Source organism: Sardina pilchardus, chromosome 17, assembly GCF_963854185.1.
Source record: "Sardina pilchardus chromosome 17, fSarPil1.1, whole genome shotgun sequence".
NCBI lineage: Eukaryota > Metazoa > Chordata > Actinopteri > Clupeiformes > Clupeidae > Sardina > Sardina pilchardus.
The window spans coordinates 4,780,812-4,800,606 of NC_085010.1; the positions used below are offsets into that span (position 1 = coordinate 4,780,812).

General features: G+C 40.1%; 1 protein-coding gene across 1 annotated transcript in view; it reads right to left on the reverse strand.

The window, feature by feature from the left end:
- The window catches only part of LOC134061853 (protein unc-80 homolog), a 114,351-nt gene that overhangs the window by 51,202 nt on the left and 43,354 nt on the right, over positions 1–19,795 (reverse strand). Inside the window, exons 23-34 of the mRNA XM_062517658.1 lie at positions 19,014–19,226; positions 16,042–16,177; positions 15,149–15,282; positions 14,598–14,775; positions 13,760–13,963; positions 12,709–12,806; positions 9,885–10,082; positions 6,998–7,105; positions 4,501–4,639; positions 3,613–3,794; positions 1,835–1,966; positions 1,532–1,718 (exon numbers count right to left, since the gene is read on the reverse strand). Of these exons, the coding sequence (XP_062373642.1) occupies positions 1,532–1,718; positions 1,835–1,966; positions 3,613–3,794; positions 4,501–4,639; positions 6,998–7,105; positions 9,885–10,082; positions 12,709–12,806; positions 13,760–13,963; positions 14,598–14,775; positions 15,149–15,282; positions 16,042–16,177; positions 19,014–19,226 (1,909 nt within the window). The remainder of the gene's footprint in view (positions 1–1,531; positions 1,719–1,834; positions 1,967–3,612; positions 3,795–4,500; positions 4,640–6,997; positions 7,106–9,884; positions 10,083–12,708; positions 12,807–13,759; positions 13,964–14,597; positions 14,776–15,148; positions 15,283–16,041; positions 16,178–19,013; positions 19,227–19,795) is intronic.

The window sequence follows — 19,795 nt, forward strand, 5'->3', positions numbered from 1 at the left end:
TATAATGTTTCACAAGATTAGAGAAAACAGAAAGAGGGATCTTCGACCATTCCTCTTTGCACAAAATCTCCAAATCATCCAACGACCTGGGTTCTCTCCTCTGCACTCTCCTCTTCAACTCACCACACAGGTTTTCAATGGAGTTGAGGTCTGGGAACTGAGATGGCCATGGTAGGAGCTTGATACGGTGTCTGGTGAACCATTTCTGTGTAGACTTGGCCATATGTTTAGGGTCATTATCTTGCTGAAAGACCCAGTGACGATCCATCTTCAGCTTTCGGGCAGAGGCCACCAGATTTTGATTTAAAATGTCCTGGTATTTCAAAGCATTCATGATGCCATGCACCCTAACAAGGTTCCCAGGCCCTTTGGAAGATAAACAGGCCCACAGCATCACCGATCCTCCCCCATACTTCACAGTGGGCATGAGGTGCTGTTCTGCATACTCATCTTTTTGTTACGCCAGACCCACTTAGAGTGTTTGTTGCCAAAAAGCTCTAACTTTGTCTCATCTGACCAAAGCACACGGTCCCAGTTGAAGGCCCAGTACCGCTCCAGACGTTTGTGCTTATGATTTTGAGTGAGAAAGGTTGTTTTCCCTGCATGCCTCCCAAACAACTTGTTGGCATGTAGATAGGGCATGATGGTTGTTTTGGAGACTTTGTGACCCCAAGATGCAACCATTTGATGCAATTCTGTAACAGTGAGTTTTGGAGATTTTTTTATTTCTCTTACCATCCTCCTCACTGTGTGTGGTGGCAAAATAAACATGCATCCTCTTCCAGGCTTGTTTACCACTGTTCCAGTTGTTTTAAACTTCTTAACGATTCCTCTGACCATAGATATGGGCAGGTGTGCGAGTGGATATTTTCTTATAGCCATTGCCTTAGTTGTGAAGGTCGACACACATCTGCCTTACTTGAACAGTGTGTTCCTTTGTCTTTCCCATGTTGAAGAGAAATGGCCTCTGTGTCACGTCATATTGATAGCCCAGGGAAACAGGATGTTAAGAATTACTAATTAAATGTTCCTACATACTCTGATTGACTTTGTAAACTACTGTAGAAATGACAGAAATGACATAAATACTTTAATTACATTTATTTCCTAGGAATTGTTAGGGGTGCCAATAATTGTGGAACAGGTGATTTTATGAAGAATAATTATTTCTTAATGTGGGATTTTTTTCCTTCTAAATAAATGCACTTGTATTAAAGGTTGGATTTTATGCTTTTTTTTCATTGTGGTCCTATATTATTTGGAAAAAAAATGAATTTATTAGAAGCTAAAGAACACATCTTAACCAGGGGTGCCAATAATTGTGGAGGGCGCTGTGTGTGTAGACTACTTTGATTTTTTGCTCTGTTTATTTCTTTTATATATGTAAAACACTGTAACTTTGTTTAGAAAACCGCAATAAATAAATCTTCTTCTTCTTCTTCTTCTAGTTATTATTATTATTATTATTATTATTATTATTATTTACTGTCACTGTGGGCATGTGGGTGTGGATGGAGGTGTGCCTGTTTACCCTCCTCCTCCTGTTCAGGTGGGGGGCTGCAGGTGGGCTCATAACAGGCTTCTTGAGAGATGGGTATGGCTGTGATGATAGATGCCTCCCGGCCCAGCCTCCTTCTTTCCTCCTCCTGTTGCAAATTTTTGAGAATGTGCTCAGCCCGTTGATGAGAACGCGACACTGCACGTGCCGAGAAGGACTTCTGCCATTAAAGACAAAAGTCAAACACACATCATCAGCAGATGAAATTGTGTCTTCAAGCATGTTTTTATTTTGGAAGATACAGTACAATACAATGTGATGCTGTGTGAGACTTACCGACTGATCTTCGTTGATTGGATCCTGCACACTGCCTGTGTTCTGGGGCACCCATGGAGGATCAAACATGGGCACACATGGCATTCCCAAGATGGGAGAAGGTAGAGTGAAGTTGATACTAGGAGGTGGAATCTGTGAAACACACAAATATATGAATGACACACAAATATACAGGTGTGCTGTGTTTGGCTGTCACCCGTCAAACTTGTCAAAGTAAGTTATACTCAGATATGTGACGTGTCATTCGGTATCCAATTTTATAGACAATATATGCAAACAACGGAATAACAATTGGGAGCACTTAGACTCGGCGCAGTAATATCCTCACTCCAAATTGAAACTGAAAGTGCAAGAGTGATGATATTACTGTGCCGAGTTGAAGTGCTCCCAATTGTTATTCCGCCCGCCCACACAACATAGTTATCCCTATTACATGCTTAGAAATGCTCCACATTTTATTTTGTCTCACCATACTTGGTCGTGTGACTACTCGTGTTACTGGATTTTAATAGGGAAAACATGGAGATGTTTGGTCGTTTCTAAATTCATCTCTGTTTGGATCCTAATGAATTGAACTGGGCTAGCTAAGAGCTATCAAAGTAGCGCCACACGCCAGAGCCAGTGAGTGCACACATTGAAACGTGAGAGGTATGTATCAACTCGTCTTAGTTAAGAGACTAACAGTTTAATATGAAATATGGAAAAAAAAAAAAAACGGTGTACACAACATGACACAACAAACTGTACAATGACACAACAAACATGTACATATTACATGTATGTTGTGTCATTGGTGTCATGGAACATGTCTGCCATTACCCTACCCTACTGTGCTGGTACACACTTACTACTCTTTGATACAGTGGCATAAACCCGTAACAAGGTTGTAGCAGCACAGCTGTTACATGTACACTGAAGACAATGAGGCCTTGACTGGAGCTAAGAATGGTTTGTATATCAAATCTATCATGACCAGATTTACCCAATCCAGCAGGTCTCAGGTCAGCCCTTTGCCTCTGATGAAAAAAGCACTCAGTATTACAATGTAACAACTATATGTAGGTACCCACAAATAGATAATACTAGTACCTGATAGTACATGTACCTAATTAGGTAGGTAGCCTACACTGTAACAGCGACACATTAAAATAAAGTGTTACCGAAATGGCCTACAGTATGTAGGTGTTATCACCAAAATATATAATATCCCCGAACGAATGACAAACTCTGAAATAAACTCTAAAATGAGATGTTATCATCATTTAGACAACAGTGGCATACCACAAATGGCGATTGTAGCTTACAACTGGTTATTAGGCTAACTTTATAACGTTTTGACCGGCCATTCAGCATCTTCTGCCTCACGTCTGCGCATGCATCTAGTTTTGTTGGTAAACGGGAAACACGTGTATTGTCCGCCGGTAATTATCAGAAAATAAGTCCCTTCAGAACCAAGCCAAACCCTCCACTGCGCATCAGGGTTATATTCGTCCTGTCTGGACTTACTTACTGGACAATACATTATCCCTACATACCGTAAGTTATTCCTTTGCATTTGACTCAGTAACTATACACACATACACACACACACACACACACACACACACACACAGCCATTGCTGCAGCATAATGGAGAGCAGTAAGGGGTCAGGTGCCATGTCATTCATAAGCCAATCACAATGCAGAGAGACCTACCACCAGTTACACAGAATGAAATCTTAGAGTAGAAGCAGAAACACTGTGTGGAGCCCCTTCACTGTAAAACAAAAACTAATCACCTTAAAAATTTGCTGAGCACCCTCCTCCATACGGGGCCACACCTGGTAACGGAACCGCCAGAGTGTTTGGAATTTCAAAACAGAGCTGATGCGCTGACCTGCCTCTTGATGTTGGAACTCAGCCAACATCATCTCTGTCACAGCATCAGGGACTTTTACTGCACACAGCAGGAACATTGCAGCTGCAAGAGAAGTAAAAGAAGACCAAGGGAGATAGTTGTGTAAATACAATCACAAAACTGTGACTGCCCAAAGCTACTCAAATCTGCACTGACCAATTGCTAAACTTTGGTTGTGACATGACCGAACGTGCTCAAGCTAATGCACGACCTCAATATCATCAGTCTCAGCTACTCCCTCTGTTCGCTGATTGGACCTGCACATTTTTTGTGTGGGTGCAAATATACCGTGAATACACCGCAGACCCAGACGACGTACTGAAGGGAAATGAAAACCGAGCGGAGGTACGTAGAAAGGTGGAGCCAGGCTAACATTTTGTAATAACAAACACTCTATACATTATCCCTTACTTATGTCATGGCACCCACGGTCACTTCACAAATATGCACATACCAAAAAAACCAATTCTGTCAAAAAAGAGGTGGACTGTCGTTCAATTCTTCACCCTTAGTACTACCATAATGTAGATGTGTAAAGATGCTACTAGCACCTGCGTTTTTTACCAATCTGGTCTTACTACTCTTGTGATTCATAGTATATCTTGCTTAACTTAAACAGTTCAAGGTATTCAATGCTGGTTCTCTGTAGCTGGCTAGGCTGGCTAATCCTAGTTCACTTGTTTTCAGAGTACATGACAATAAACTACTTGAACTGGAACTACATATGTATGCATTATTTCATGCTTTTTTTGTATGTGTGTGCATTCACCTGCGGCAGCAGCCATATGCTCATCCACACTTAGAAGCAGCTCCCAGGCAGCAGGCTGGATGTCTCCATACATGTCCTCAGTGAGAATAGGTGCTGCTTTTATCAGCAATGAGAGTGGTGCAGGAGACAGACTCATCACCTAGGCATAGAAATCATTTATTAAGTTTTCGTCGTTTTGTCTTCCACATTCATGAAAGTGTTGATATACTGTAAATTTTGAGTCATGTTTCATGAATCGGTCATGAATGCTTCATGTGCAGTTCATGACAGCTGTTATGAATGTGTTATGAATGAACCTGTGAAGTAAAGTGTTACCGACCTATCTAACCTCCCTTTCATGTCAAAAAAACTTTGAAAAAATGGTGTCCTAACAAATTGGCGCCTTCTTCTGGGGCGGCAGTGGCTCAGGAGGTAGAGGAGTCGTCCAGTAACTGGAACGTCGCTGGTTTGAGCCCAACTCCTCCCGACCTTGTCGAAGTGTCCTTGAGCAAGACACCTAACCCCAGTGCTCCCGATGAGCAGGTTGGCGCCTTGCATGGCAGCCTCTGTCCTCAGTGTGAGAATGGGTGAATGTGAGGCATGATATGTAAAGCGCTTTGGGTTCTCACAGAAGCCAATAAAAGCTATATAATGCAGTCCATTTACCATTTTTACCATTATTACAAATGAGCAAAATCCAGGAAGGAACTCAATCTGGCATTAGAGCTCACCACAGTACCGAATCAGCCTTAGTTAAAGTTTTTAATGACTTCCTCACTGCTGCTGATAATGGATATGCATCAATGCTAGTCCTTCTTTACCTCAGCACTGCATTTAACACCATAGACCATGACATACTACTTCATAGGCTTGAACATAGGCATCAAAGACTCGGTTGGTTTAGATCAAACCTTACTAACTGTCGACCATTTGTACAGGTCCATAATGAACCATCTACCCAGACTATGGTCAAATCAAGGTTCAGTACTAGGGCTATTTTGTCATTCATTTCCATTCTTATGCGGACAACACACAATAATACATTTCCATAAAACCTGATGAATTAACCCTGTTAACCAAACACATGTTTAAGAGATATACAAATTTGGATGACTAATAACTTCCTGCTTTTGAACTTTTGAACAAAAGTTATGGTTTTAGGTCCCAAAAAGATTAAGGATGTCCTATCCTCATCACAGGCTACATATAGTGATCTCTCACTGACCTCATCCAAAAGTGTTACAAATCTAGGAGTTATAATTGATCAAGAACTTTCACTAAATAATCACAAAAAACAAATCACCAAAACTTCATTTTACCATTTAAGGAACATTTCAAAAGATAAGGAAGTCCTTCTTCCTTACCAGACGCCGAAAAATTGATCCACGCTTTTGTCACTTCTAGGAAATACTATTGTAATGCTCTACACGCCGGCTGCAATAATACCTTTAGTCTTAAGAGCTTACAGCTTATTCAAAATACAGCTGCTCACACACTCACTCGGACCAAAAAATATGAACATATTTTCCCCATCCTAGCATCTTTACACTAGTTACCTGTTAAAAGTAGCATTGACTTCAACATTTTACTTCTAACATACAAAGCTATAAATGGCAGAGCACCTAAATATAATATAATAAAGATCTTCTAGGCCCATACAGCATAACCCACCTATACGATCACAAAATACTGGACTTCTTGTAATCAAAAATTTCAAAAACTATGTGGCGCTTAGACGTGGCGTAAGAAGGACTACTATGCTGTATGGCGTAATAACACTTGGGAGCACTTTGACTCTGCGCAGTAATATCAATCTTGGATTTTCAGTTTCACTGTTGAGAGAGGATATTACTTCACCGAGTCGAAATGCTCACATGTGCTATTCTGCCACACATTATAGGCATCCTTCTTACTTAGAAAAGCGCCACGTTTTATTTTGTCTCACCATACTTGTAGTAGTTACATAGTCATGTAACTACTCGTGTTACTGTATTTTCGAAGGGAAAACGTGGAGGTGTTTCATCGTTTCTAACTTCATCACTGTTTGGATCCGAGTGAATGAACTGGGCTAGCTAAGTACTATCAAAGTAGCGCCACACACCAGAGCCTTTGAGTGCACGCATTGAAACACGAGAGCTATGTATCAACTCGTATTAGTTAAGGGAATAACGTAGTTTAATATGAAAAAAACGGTGGAGTGTACTGTACCTTTAAGAAAAGTTTAATTAAAACAAAACAAAAGAAAGATAAAAGCAAATGAACCAAATAAATGGTGCAGTGTGGATCATATTGTCACAGGCTTACAGAAATGTAGCTGCTTTTGTAACTACAGAGCAAGAAAAGTACCATTAGATTAGCAACTCATAGGAGGAAGCTGCTGACTTATAAGAAGAAGTTTCTGCAAGTCATTGAGTGTTATCAATATTAATGACTGCCACGTTTTGCAATCAGTTAATAATGTCTCATCTGTTTCAATCATATCTTTCTGTTAATTTTGGAACATAGTCCATGTGCATACCTGATTCCGGATGTACTTGAGCATTCCTATGTCCTTCTTCCCTTCTGTATTACTGTCAGTGGGACGTCTCTTCATGGAGGGGGTCCTGAGACAGGACTTATCAGAGCACTATTTATGGATGAATACACACATTCGCAGATAGTCAGTTGTTGTTGTAGTAGGGTGAAAGAATACATGCTAAGATAGCAACTTAGCCCAAAATTGCCCAAAATCGCTAAAATTGGCAAGTGCATGAAAAAACGATGTTTTCACCTGCCGTATCTCAAATCAAAACTTATGTCATCAAGAACAACCCTGAGAATTTCATGCTTTTGTCACTCTGGGGGGAATTCTCCCATTTGCGTGTAAATCATGAGTAAGTTATAGATCTCTGTGTTATATAGGCAACTTGCAAACTACTGGCACTACTACTGCTTGTTGTCTATGGGGACTATTTTCAGATGCTGCGTGATATCACTGCGCCCATGGTACGTTTGCAAGTTGCCTTGATTATTACGCCAGATGAGAGTGTAGTTCCATGTCAAATCAGCCTAGAAAAACGCCAGGTTTCATTTTCAGTTGGTCTTATTGCACTTTCTAACTTGGGAAGAGACACGTTTTAAATGGGAAAATTACCGGAAATCTTAGTCACTTTTATGATGCTAGCAGGCGAGATGGTACTGGTCTAATCCGTTTCAATGATCTATACTAGGCTGAAGCTAAAAATTGTATCGCCAGACTCACAGAATGGCTGGATGAACGGGAAAAAGGTAAATATCAATTATTTTACTCGGGGGGAAGTGGAAAATTAGCTTATTTCCAAAAATGGCGGAATATCCCTTTAAGCATAAAATTTTATACTGTAATATTATTTTGTAAACCTTCTGTGTAGCCTACATGTACAGCACCCTTCACAATTATTGGCACCCCTGGTTAAGATGCGTTAAAACTTAAAAGCCTTAAAATAAATACAATTTTTATTGTAGAAGCATACTCTCACACTGAAAATTGTAGAAAAATGTAACCTTCAACTCAAGTGAATTTTAGGGTGGGAAAAAAAATCCCTGACTGAGAAATAATTATTCTTCATAAAATCACCTGTTCCACAATTATTGGCACCCCTAACAAATCCTAGGAAATAAATGTAGTTAAAGTATTTCTGTCATTTCTACAGTAGTTTACAAAGTCGATCAGAGTATGTAGGAACATTCAATTAGTAATTCTTAACATCCTGTTTCCCTGGGCTGTAAATATGACGTCACACAGAGGCCATTTCTCTTCAACATGGGAAAGACAAAGGAACACACTGTTCAAGTAAGGCAGATGTGTGTCGACCTTCACAAGTAAGGCAATGGCTACAAGAAAATAGCCACTCGCACACCTGCCCATATCTATGGTCAGAGGAATCGTTAAGAGGTTTAAAACAACTGGAACAGTGGTAAACAAGCCTGGAAGAGGACGCATGTTTATTTTGCCACCACGTACAGTGAGGAGGATGGTAAGAGAAATAAAAAAATCTCCAAAACTCACTGTTACAGAATTGCATCAAATGGTTGCATCTTGGGGTCACAAAGCCTCCAAAACAACCATCATGCCCTATCTACATGCCAACAAGTTGTTTGGAAGGCATGCATGGAAAAAAACCTTTCTCACTGAAAATCATAAGCACAAACGTCTGGAGCGGTACTGGGCCTTCAACTGGGACCGTGTGCTTTGGTCAGATGAGACAAAGTTGGAGCTTTTTGGCAACAAACACTCTAAGTGGGTCTGGCGTAACAAAAAGATGAGTATGCAGAACAGCACCTCATGCCCACTGTGAAGTATGGGGGAGGATCGGTGATGCTGTGGGCCTGTTTCTCTTCCAAAGGGCCTGAGAACCTTGTTAGGGTGCATGGCATCATGAATGCTTTGAAATACCAGGACATTTTAAATCAAAATCTGGTGGCCTCTGCCCGAAAGCTGAAGATGGGTCGTCACTGGGTCTTTCAGCAAGATAATGACCCTAAACATATGGCCAAGTCTACACAGAAATGGCTCACCAGACACCGTATCAAGCTCCTACCATGGCCATCGCAGTTCCCAGACCTCAACCCCATTGAAAACCTGTGGGGTGAGTTGAAGAGGAGAGTGCAGAGGTCGTTGGATGATTTGGAGATTTTGTGCAAAGAGGAATGGTCGAAGATCCCTCTTTCTGTTTTCTCTAATCTTGTGAAACTTTATAAGACAAGATTAGGTGCTGTTTTATTAGCAAAAGGGGGTTGTACAAAGCATTAACATCAGGGGTGCCAATAATTGTGGCACACATGATTTAATGTAAAATAATTATTTCTTAATGTGGGATTTTTTTCCTTCTAAATAAATGAACTTGTATTAAAGGTTGGATTTTACGCTTTTTTTCATTGTAGTCCTATATTATTTGGGGAAAAAAAATGAATTTTTAGAAGCTAAAGAACACATCTTAACCAGGGGTGCCAATAATAGTGGAGGGCGCTGTATTTAGAACTAAGCCTACTGCCGACATCAAGCTATACGCCATCTTACCTTGTAGTGGCGCTCGACTTTAATACAGCACCCTGGAGAGCACATAGCTAGAAAGGTGCTGAGGCCATGGCAGAATGTGCACAAGAGTATAAGAAACGCCCAGATTTTGGGGTTGCTCCTACCAAAACACGTAACTCCCGGCTCTATTTCACGTCAATGACAGATTTAAGTGGAGGGAAGAATTCCCGCAGAGTCAAATGCGCGTAGTTATGCTTTTTTTTTAACTTATGCCACCTTACACACATGGAAGAATTCCCCCCTTTGGCACAATTTCTATACTTAATTTCTTACTTAACCAGCAAAGAATATATCTAAAAATGTTAAATAAATTACAGTAGGCAAGCAATACATTATAATATTATTTTACCTCTTTGCTCTTTTTTGTCCTTGTCCCAATGTTCACTCCAGATCCATCTCTTAGACCATCAACTGATTCACCATACAACAGCTTGATTGCTCGGACGAGGCGAGCACATGATCTACTATGATGCTGGTAGCAACGAGGGTGACAGAAATCTTGATGTGTGCAGATGAAACTCTGCTGATTGCACAGTAGAATCATCACCTTTGAAGAGAGAAATTAGGGTTGTCAAATTTATACAGGTACGCTTAATGACATGAACTAAAATAATTGTATGAATTAGCATGAATTAGAATAGCATTTAAATGTGCAAAACATTAATACTTTCATGAAAATGTCAATTCATGTAAGTGAATTCATGTTGAGAAGTGAAGGCTACCAAACTGTGATACAGAGTTCAAAGTGAGTCATCACTTCAAACTGATTGACCAACAATGTTTATGGCAACTAAAGACGGTCAGCAATTTCGGCAGCAAATCCATCACTTCTGTTACGCTCTGGCTGACGAGTTGAACTCCTTTTATGGGTGTTTCAAGGATGTTTGTGCAATACCACCAACAACAACTGCGTTGAGGAGCAGCTCAGTCAGAGATGAGCATGTGATCTATATCGGATGACGACATTCGGAAAGCTTTGAAACAAGTTAACATCAGCAAGGCAGCTGGCTCTGATGGCATCTCTGGTCACATGTTGAGATCCTGTGCTGATCAGCTGTCTGTCGTGTTTGCATCCATCTTCAATGACTGTTTAGCTCAGTAAATGGTCTCGACTTGTTTTAACCAACAACAGTAATAGTCCCTGTGCCGAAAAATAACAAGCCCTCATGCCTGAACGACTATTGACCTGTAGCCCTCACGTTACTAGTGATGAAGGTGTTTGAGAGACTTCTCTCATGTTCTTCATACCATCTTTAGGCATATTGATAGTGGGGAAGGGAATTATGTGTTTATCTGTTCATTGATTAGAGTTCAGTTTTCAAAACCATTGTCCCTCTCAAGCTAGACGCTAAGCTCAAAGACCTTGGACTAAACACCCCCCTCTGTGCCTGGGTTTTGAACTTTCTTACTGGCAGACTTCAGGTAGTAAGAATGGGCCAGCTCACCTCTAATTCTATCATTCTGAATACAGGAGCTCCACAGGGCTGTGTCTTCACTCTTCAGCCCACAACTCTGCTCTCTCTACACTTATGACTGTGTCATCTCACAGCTCCACTTCAATCATTAAATTTACTGATGGTACAGTAGTCCTGGGCCTCATCACCAACAACAATGAGACTGCCAGCTTGAAGGATGTGAAGAAGTTAATTGCCTGGTGTCAGGCAAACTGTGTCCAATGGGATATCAGCAAAACCAAGGAACTAATTGTAGACTTCAGAAGGAGGCAGCAGCAGACTTACACAGACAGATTGACAGAATATAGGTAGAGAGAGTTAGTAGTTTTAAATATCTGGGCGTACACGGTTTCCCTCAGCGCTTTCCTGCTGAGGCGGCCGTCTCAACAACACACTGCTGCCGCCTTAACTAGCATCTTCAATAAATAAGCAAATAAATAAATATGTATGGTGATATTCGCCGTGTTGCTCTGTCATGTTTCCCTTGAGCAATTCCAAACCGTAGCCGCTAGTCTCTCTTCCTGCAGACCGCATAAAAAAAAGAAACTTTTTCATATCGAGTGGGCCTATGTGCAGGCGACGCGCTCATTCAACATGGGTAGGCTATTGATATCAGGTGCCACTGCTACGCATATCTCAGAATGACTGCAAACACAAATAAACCTAGCTAGATTTGACGACTCTTACAGGAATGGTTCTCCATTGAATCTATCGAATTTGAGTGGCATACAGTAACACTTTTGAGCGCTTTATCTTTTCTTTTACCGATCGTCTACTATGAATGCTTACTGCCCACTGCATCTTGTAATTTGTCGTGACAAACACTTGTACCATCTAGCCTACAGCTAACAACAACTTGTGATGGCTATTCATTCACAATGTGTTGTAAAATACTGAAATTGTCTGAAGTTTACACAGGCTAGTTTAAACTGTAGCCTGTCTCCCATGCCAGTTTCATTAATCCCGACCGGGCGGGACGCACGTTTCGGTTTTGTTGAAATAATTCCTGAATGTTTTTGTTCAGAGCTGAACACGCAACTGGATTTGACAGATGACAGATGTAGGTTGCTAGTGACAAAATATTAGCGTTCAATGTCGTACGAGCTCTTTGCTAATTACGTTGAATTAAAAAGCATTAAAAACGTTCCGGCTCTCCTTAGGCTATATGAGCAACAGGCACGCACAATATCTTCAATCAAAAAGCTTTAGGCTACAAATTCACAATTCACTAACTTTACCATACAGTCGCAATGTTACATTTTCATCTTTGATTTCATCTTAGATACCACCTTAACTAACAAACTCTCTGGGGGAATCCCTAACATCTCTGAGGACCTGACCTGGACTATTCACATCCAAGCTCAGGTTAAAAAGGCAAGACAACGGATGTACCAAGCCAATCCTAGAAATTCAGGTTCTTCCAAGTGATTTTAAAAACATTTTATACTGGGGCCATGGAGAGCATGTTGACTCAGTATATCACAGTGTGGCATGTTGTCTGCTTTAATTATTGTATTATTATAGCTTTTTGAAAATATAATCTTTTATCCATTTTGGCTACATTATTTCTACTTTACATATGGAGCTAACCAGGCTTAAATTTCACTACTTGTAATATAACCTACTGTTATAAATGTTTATGTTTGATCAATTTCGTATATATCATATAGCGTCTTTACCAATATTGGACTTTAACCTTTAATTTCTTTTATAACTTACGTGTAGCCAAGACATGTTGCGATGATAGTTCTCTTCACCAGCTCCCGTACTCTGTCTTTCCGGTTCAATACTTGGCTCACTTGTACTGCATGGGCTTCCTATCAACACCAATCACGTGAAATGAGATGACACAAGAAATTATATAAGCAAATTGAAATAATTTGCAATAAGCAATTTTAAGTAAGTACATTTTCCTGTCAAAATTCCCTGTCAGTAGCCTGGAAAATCCAGACCCTGGTAATCTTTCAGATTAACCTTGGTGACTCCCATTGGTCTTCAGAGAACCATCACATAACATCATCAATCTGAACCAAACTCTAATCACCAGTCTTGGGAAACTTTTCACGGCTCATATCGGTCCACCAACAGCACAAGGCACATATCAGGCTGGGTATTGAAATGGTCCTTTTGACTAAATTGCGCCCTCTTTGGCAAACCCAATTGAACTTCAATGGCTTTGCGATATTTGACATCACAAGTAGGCTTTGTTCTAATTCGCCTGTTTTTTAGTGGCTATTTCTAAGTTCAAGATTTTCATATGAAGGAGGGTACAACCATGACTCATGATAGCTTTGTCTTTTTCAGTTATATAGATTTTTTGCCTCACCAAACAGGAAGTAAGGCAATTTTTCAGCAATGCTTTTACATATTTTAACCAAACTTGGTACACACTACACAGACTCATGACATCATCCTGGGGACATCCAACACATTTGGTGACCTTTGATCTCTGGGGGGATGTTAAACAGGAAGCTACCGCATATCTCTGCAAGGTTCTTATTTACCAAACCAAACTTGGCACATAGTCTTATGACCCCGATCCTGATGAAGTACGAATAACTTGGTGACTTTTGACCTCTATGAGCACATTATAATTACAGTGGGTGTGATCATATCATAGTCGATCTATTACTTATTAATTATGAAACTGTCGGTACTCATTTTCCCAATAATTACCTGCGTTCTATACACTATCCCTTACATAACATTGTTACAATTCAATAGAGTTAAACAGCATAATTTTACCCAGCTCAGTGTAGCTAGGCTTTACCTATGTCAGTGACTGTATCTCTGCTCTGAGACAGAAGTCCTTCCTCATTCTCAGATTCAGAATCCTGTCGGGACATCTTAGTGCTCTTCAGACTCCCAGCACGTTTGATCGAAGACAGAGATCCCCCCTTTTTCACTCTAAAACTCCTTGCTCCTTTGATCTGTAGCAGACGTGATCCGCCAATTCGGATCTTTCTGTTAGGACCTTAAGAGGAAACACAGCCATCAGAACATTAGTATAATGATACACAGTGTGTTCACCCTGTCGGGACTTATTTTCTGGTAATGACCAGATTACAATCCATTGTCCCTTACATATTGTATAGAGCAACTCACAACACCTTGATAAATATTTTCAAGTTTAAATAAGAGGAAAAAGTCACTGTACTTCTGTTACCTGTGTTATGTTATTGTGTTAACACTGGATTTGCCAACACTGTGCTCAAACAGTCATGCTAATAAAGCAATTTGGAATTTGCAAAGTGCCAGCAAGATAGTGAGAAAAGGGAGCATGGTGAATGTTGAGAGCAACGCTGAATGCCTGAGGGATATTTAGTGATTTGAATGTGAGAAATAAATTTAACATCAGGATGATGTTCGGAAGGTTTGGCTAGAAGTGACAGAACCAATGGCAGAACTCTGGAGCCACAACAATCAGTTGGTAAGTAAATTGCTCTTGAACTGAATTGGTGTCGCCATGTTGCAACAGCCAGCTGGAAAAATTGGTTTGTCACACGGTTTCTGCACTTGCAGACAATCTGGTTTTAATGGCAATGAGGTTAACAGACAGAAAATATAACTCCACATTGCTATGAAAAATGAAATCACATGGGACTCACCGATTGTGTCTTGATTTTTTTTGTCATCAAAAGCAATGTCAGATTTGAGCGTGTGACTGCTGCTAGTCAGGGAATCATGTCCATCCTCATCATCCAGGATACCAGCAAAACTAATCTTGCGCTCATATCGATGACGTCCTAGCTCAGGGTCCAAACGAAGACGACAACTATCCATGTCCTTCAAAAAATACAAGACAACACAAGCACTGAAAACTCTAGAGCTCATTACTTTGCAATACAATCACAGTATTTGAAGCACCTTGTTAACAGAATATATGGGCCATTAAGGACAATTAGACAAAAATCAAGAGGTAAAACAGAGTTAGGCTTTTGCAGTGTCTACAGCACTAGTATGTTTAAAAACAATGAGTTCCTTTCAGTTACAAACAAAAAATGTACAATGACGTTTTAAAATAAAAAACAAATGTTTTTGAACTGATGTTTCCTATTGCATACGCCCCATGGAGTTCATGGTATTTTCTGTCTTTATTTCCTTTTGTTTTTTGATTTAATGTGGATTTAACTATTTTCAGAAGATTATGGATACTAACAACCAGGGGTTCAGTGCGTGGACGGGGAAGGCAAGGGAAAGTCTCTCGTAGGAAGGTGGTGATCTCCAACAGCAACTGGCATGCTGCCATCTTCAGAGCAAATGGGCAGCCACATTTGGTAGGATTCACGGTGTCTACAGTAAAACATATATTCATATACATGCATGAGAAAATACATGGCATGTTAAAAAGCCACAAGGATGTTCCCATGATTTGAGTCACACTGAGATGAGTTTGAATGTTGAACTGCAATTATACATCACCTGTGGTTAATTAAATGGCATATCATTTGCTCTTGGGAATGACACTGTGTATGTGTGTATATATTGTCTTGTGTGAAAATAAAGCCATTAGAAACACCTCAAATAATACTGGAAGAGACCTTGTGCTATCAGCACAAGAGGAGCTTATCAGCTATTCACTAAAGCTAAACACAGATACACTTATATTGTTGGACTTAATTCAACTCATTTAGAGATTCTCAAGGTATTGATGAAGTGTTCTGTCATACTGCTGCATTACTACTTAACACACTGTATTACGTCTACCGAGTCTACTGTGTATTATGTCTACAGTAGATTTCATATCTTAGTATAACTGGTATGGTATGGTATGGCATGCATGTTTGGTTGGTTTATAGTATTAATAGTGACTATTTCTTCTCCACTCATCCCATCTTCCTGACCCTCACCTAATGTCCAGTGTATGCTTATACATCTTTCAGCTCTGATTAACGCATGGGCAACCCTTTTCATCTGAGAGTCCAGATAAGGTTTCAGTCAATTCAGTTTTGCTTTTCAATGTTGACATGTTCTTCAAGAGATTAATACAGCATACAGAGCAAATTGGCAAAGATTCTGTTCAGCATTTCTGGTTGTTCAAGGTACACTTACTATCATCCAAGTAATCTTCATCCTCATCCTCCTTCCTCATTTTCCGTTTGGTCTCCTCATCGAAGATGAAGCCAAGGATATTTGCTGGACTCTCACTATCTGAGTGGCACAATTCACTTAAACGTGTTCCGATAGCCTGGTAATAGCACACAAACATATTTTAATAAATAAATAAATAAGTCAAAGTTAAAACGCTATAATACTGATTTTATAGAAAAACTTCAGACTTCAGAAGAAGAGCCATGCGGCTCGAAACGTAACTTGTCTTTAATAAAGTGAACGAAGTGAAAGCAAGTGTGCGGACCTTTTACTCTTTTTTTGGATCTTAACTTTTTGGCTCCTGCACCTTTATTTGGATGTGCGCACTGTTTGCAACTAAATGTCTGTTATGTGATGGCCAGTGTGATCCATGAAACAGTGTGATCTAGTGTGGCATATTGAATGATTACTGGAGAGAGTATTCTTCCTTTCAACTAACGTCATTTGGTTGATGACATGGTTTGTATGTAAAAGACGTATTAACTGTGACTGCCATCATAGATGAGTATCCACTAGAGATGCACTGATCGATCGGCCGCCGATCAGAATCGGCCGATTTTCACGTGATCGGCCACGACCGGCGACCGGCCGGTCAGTCTGAGACATGCCGATTTTATGCCGGTCAAATGCACTCGCACCTACTTGTAACAACATCACACAGCTGAATTAGCAAAGTTTGATGAAGCTAGCAAAGGCTAACACTCAGGGCTGGATAAAGCGCTAATGCTGAGTTTTTCTATGCAGCGAACGCTGTGCTTTGCCATATTGCGTGGAATTTACTAAGCTGTCACTTCAGGTTACGTAAACAGCGCACATCACCGCCCGTCCTTGCCGCTAATTGCGTGCTCACAGCTGAACCACAAGCGCTGTCAACAAGCAGCAACATAGCCACGGCAGGAATAAACATCGTTTTGCTTCGGTTTGCCACCTTAGCATGTATTCTTTCACACTAATAGGCTACAACAACAAAGTCCGATTTACACATTTAGAGGTTTATTTCATTACCTTTTGTCTACTCACGCCTGTATATTTCTTTTAAATTCGCCAAAAGTAAGCATTCTAACATGTCATACACTACCGCGACCGTGATACAAAACATATCATGTGTGGTGTCGTTGGAAAGCTGTGTTTCTCCTGCATGACGTTATGCCATCCAAATATGGACACTTCCTTTGTATCCGCAAGCAATCGCGAAAGTTCAAAGAAGAGTGTAGTAGACTGAGTATGCATGCCATTGGCTGTGTTTCAAGGCTGTTATCTTAAAATTAGTTTTTTGTAATTTTCCAACATCTCAGCCTATGTAGCACCTATACACCAAACTTTACAGTTATACACTTATCAGTATTCTGAAGATATTTACAGTTGGATATTGTATGTGAGAAGAAAAAAAAAGTAGTCCTACAGTGCATTTCTATTAGTAGTGTGTGAAATGAATGTCTCACACTGGAAATACTGCAGGTGAAGAAGACTTGTAGAAGAATCTGTCTATTCACATTTTTTTTACCAGCCATTGATAAGTTGATTACATTTCTATATTAACATGTTGTATTAAAGAAAGGATAGAAAATAACTATTTTTGTGTGCTGTAAAGTGGTTAGAAGATGCCAATCGGAATCGGCTAAAATCGGTATCGGCAGGTCAAATTCTATGAAAAATCGGAAATCGGAATCGGCCAAAAAATTGCAATCGGTGCATCTCTAGTATCCACATAACTATCTTCAAGGATGATGACACCCACTACTACAGGAAGGAGGTCTGATTAACAGAGACTAATGATGGAGCCCTTAGCCCTTGTCCTAACCGGATCCAAGCGAGCGACTGTCATTGTTGTCTGTCTACACTGAATCAGTTAAATATGCCATTGTGTTGCGTCACCGTCTTCCATATCTCTCATTCAAAAAAGCTGAGCAATGCGAGCGACAAAAAGAAAATAGAAACAGGGCGTCCGACAAGTTCTCTCAAAAACCCTGCGCTGCTCGCGTCGCTTCAGTCTGCCACTCCAATTGAAAACAATGTAATTGAACGGATTCTGTCGCTAATGTTCGCTCGCATCGCATCCGGGTAGGACAAGGTGTTAGTTTACATAATCTGTGAATCATCTGTTTTTTGTTGTTGTTCTTTTATTCAGGGTCATCAAGATAATTTATTTGTTCATATAGGCTGAGCTTAACTGCTTTGAATTAACTTTTAAACATGTTTCATTTAAATGTGCTGGTGAAGCAGTTGGGTACTCTATTGCTGTTTACCCTCTATTCACTCATTGACACCGTCTCCTCTGGCACAGTGGAGGCTGATGACAACCTGCAGTGTACAAATTAGCGCCACTTGCAGATTAAGCAACTTTTGTTTGCCTTTCTAATATCGTATTTTCTCTTTCATGACATAGCCTACACTTCCCAATGTGTTAGACTAAGTATTATAGTCTATGTGCAGTAAATAGTTCAAGTATTTTTTTTAAGTAGAACTACTAGGCCTACTCTGTCTGTCGCTGCTCATTGTATCATGCATTTGTATCATGTATGATCGCTAAACTTTGATTCTTTTTAATGTTGCAATATTCAACTGCGCTTGTGGTTCAGCTGTGCACAATTGGCATTGTACAAGGGGCAGGGACGGGTGGTGATGAATGCTGTTAACATAATGAAGTGACAGCTTAGTAAATTCCACGCAATATTGCAAAGCACAGCATTTGCATTCTGCACATACAAAAACTCGGTATTCTTAGTACATCTGTTCCTCAGTCTCTTCAGCCTTCTGCCCTCTGAGAGAAGGAAGCGGAACCTCCATGCCTGCTCTGTTTATCCACCAGACTGTCAGGAAGCTGAATTCTCTCCCCTCTCCACAACCCCCTGCCCTATTATAAAGCTGACTTTGACTTTGACTATAAGTTAAGATTCAAATCTTTCTAAGTGATGTGTCTGTTAGTAACTCACGTCGCCCCATTGGCAGAAGTGTTTGGCAGCATTCCACTGAAGTTTTTGATTCCTTTTGTTTCCAACTACCGGTGAGCGTCCACGTGACAAACCTCGCTTGGTAATATTGACATGATGGCCCTTCATCCACTCAGGCCAGTTGCCACGATTACACCGATGCACAAACCGTGCACACTCCAGAAAGAGTGAAGCTCTTGCAACAACTGGAGCTTCCTGATTAAGAAAAAAAAGATCAAAAAGATATAAAAAGTACAATGAAATTCATGTAGAAGTCATTAACTTTTAACAGGCACGCATTTAAAATAAAAAAAATAACTATCGCCCCAAGCACAATCATCAAACTCTTCTTCATAGGTTCAACAAAAAAGTCCATGTTGACAAATGTGAACAATTGGGAAATAGAAACACACCAAATTCCACATTTTAGATAGCTTTAGAGTTATGTTTACTTGCAGTAACCCCATTTTTTTGTGACTGAAGCTACATGTTCAAAGACATGAAGTTGATCATCAATTACAACACCCATAACATCCTGCTTTAGCTGGGGTCAATGAACATGAGCCCAGCTGGCTCTTGATTTAGTTTGGCTTGTATATTCCACAAATATGTAAGCCTATAAAATGTAATTTACAATCTCCAAATTACAGGGATCAATATTGGCATCAGAAATTAAATTGGTCATTGGTGATCAGTGTGATGGGAGAGCCAATTGGCTGCTAATGTCTTTAAAGTTTTTGGATACATTGACTTACTGCCTGGTAGTATAATTATAATAATTACAG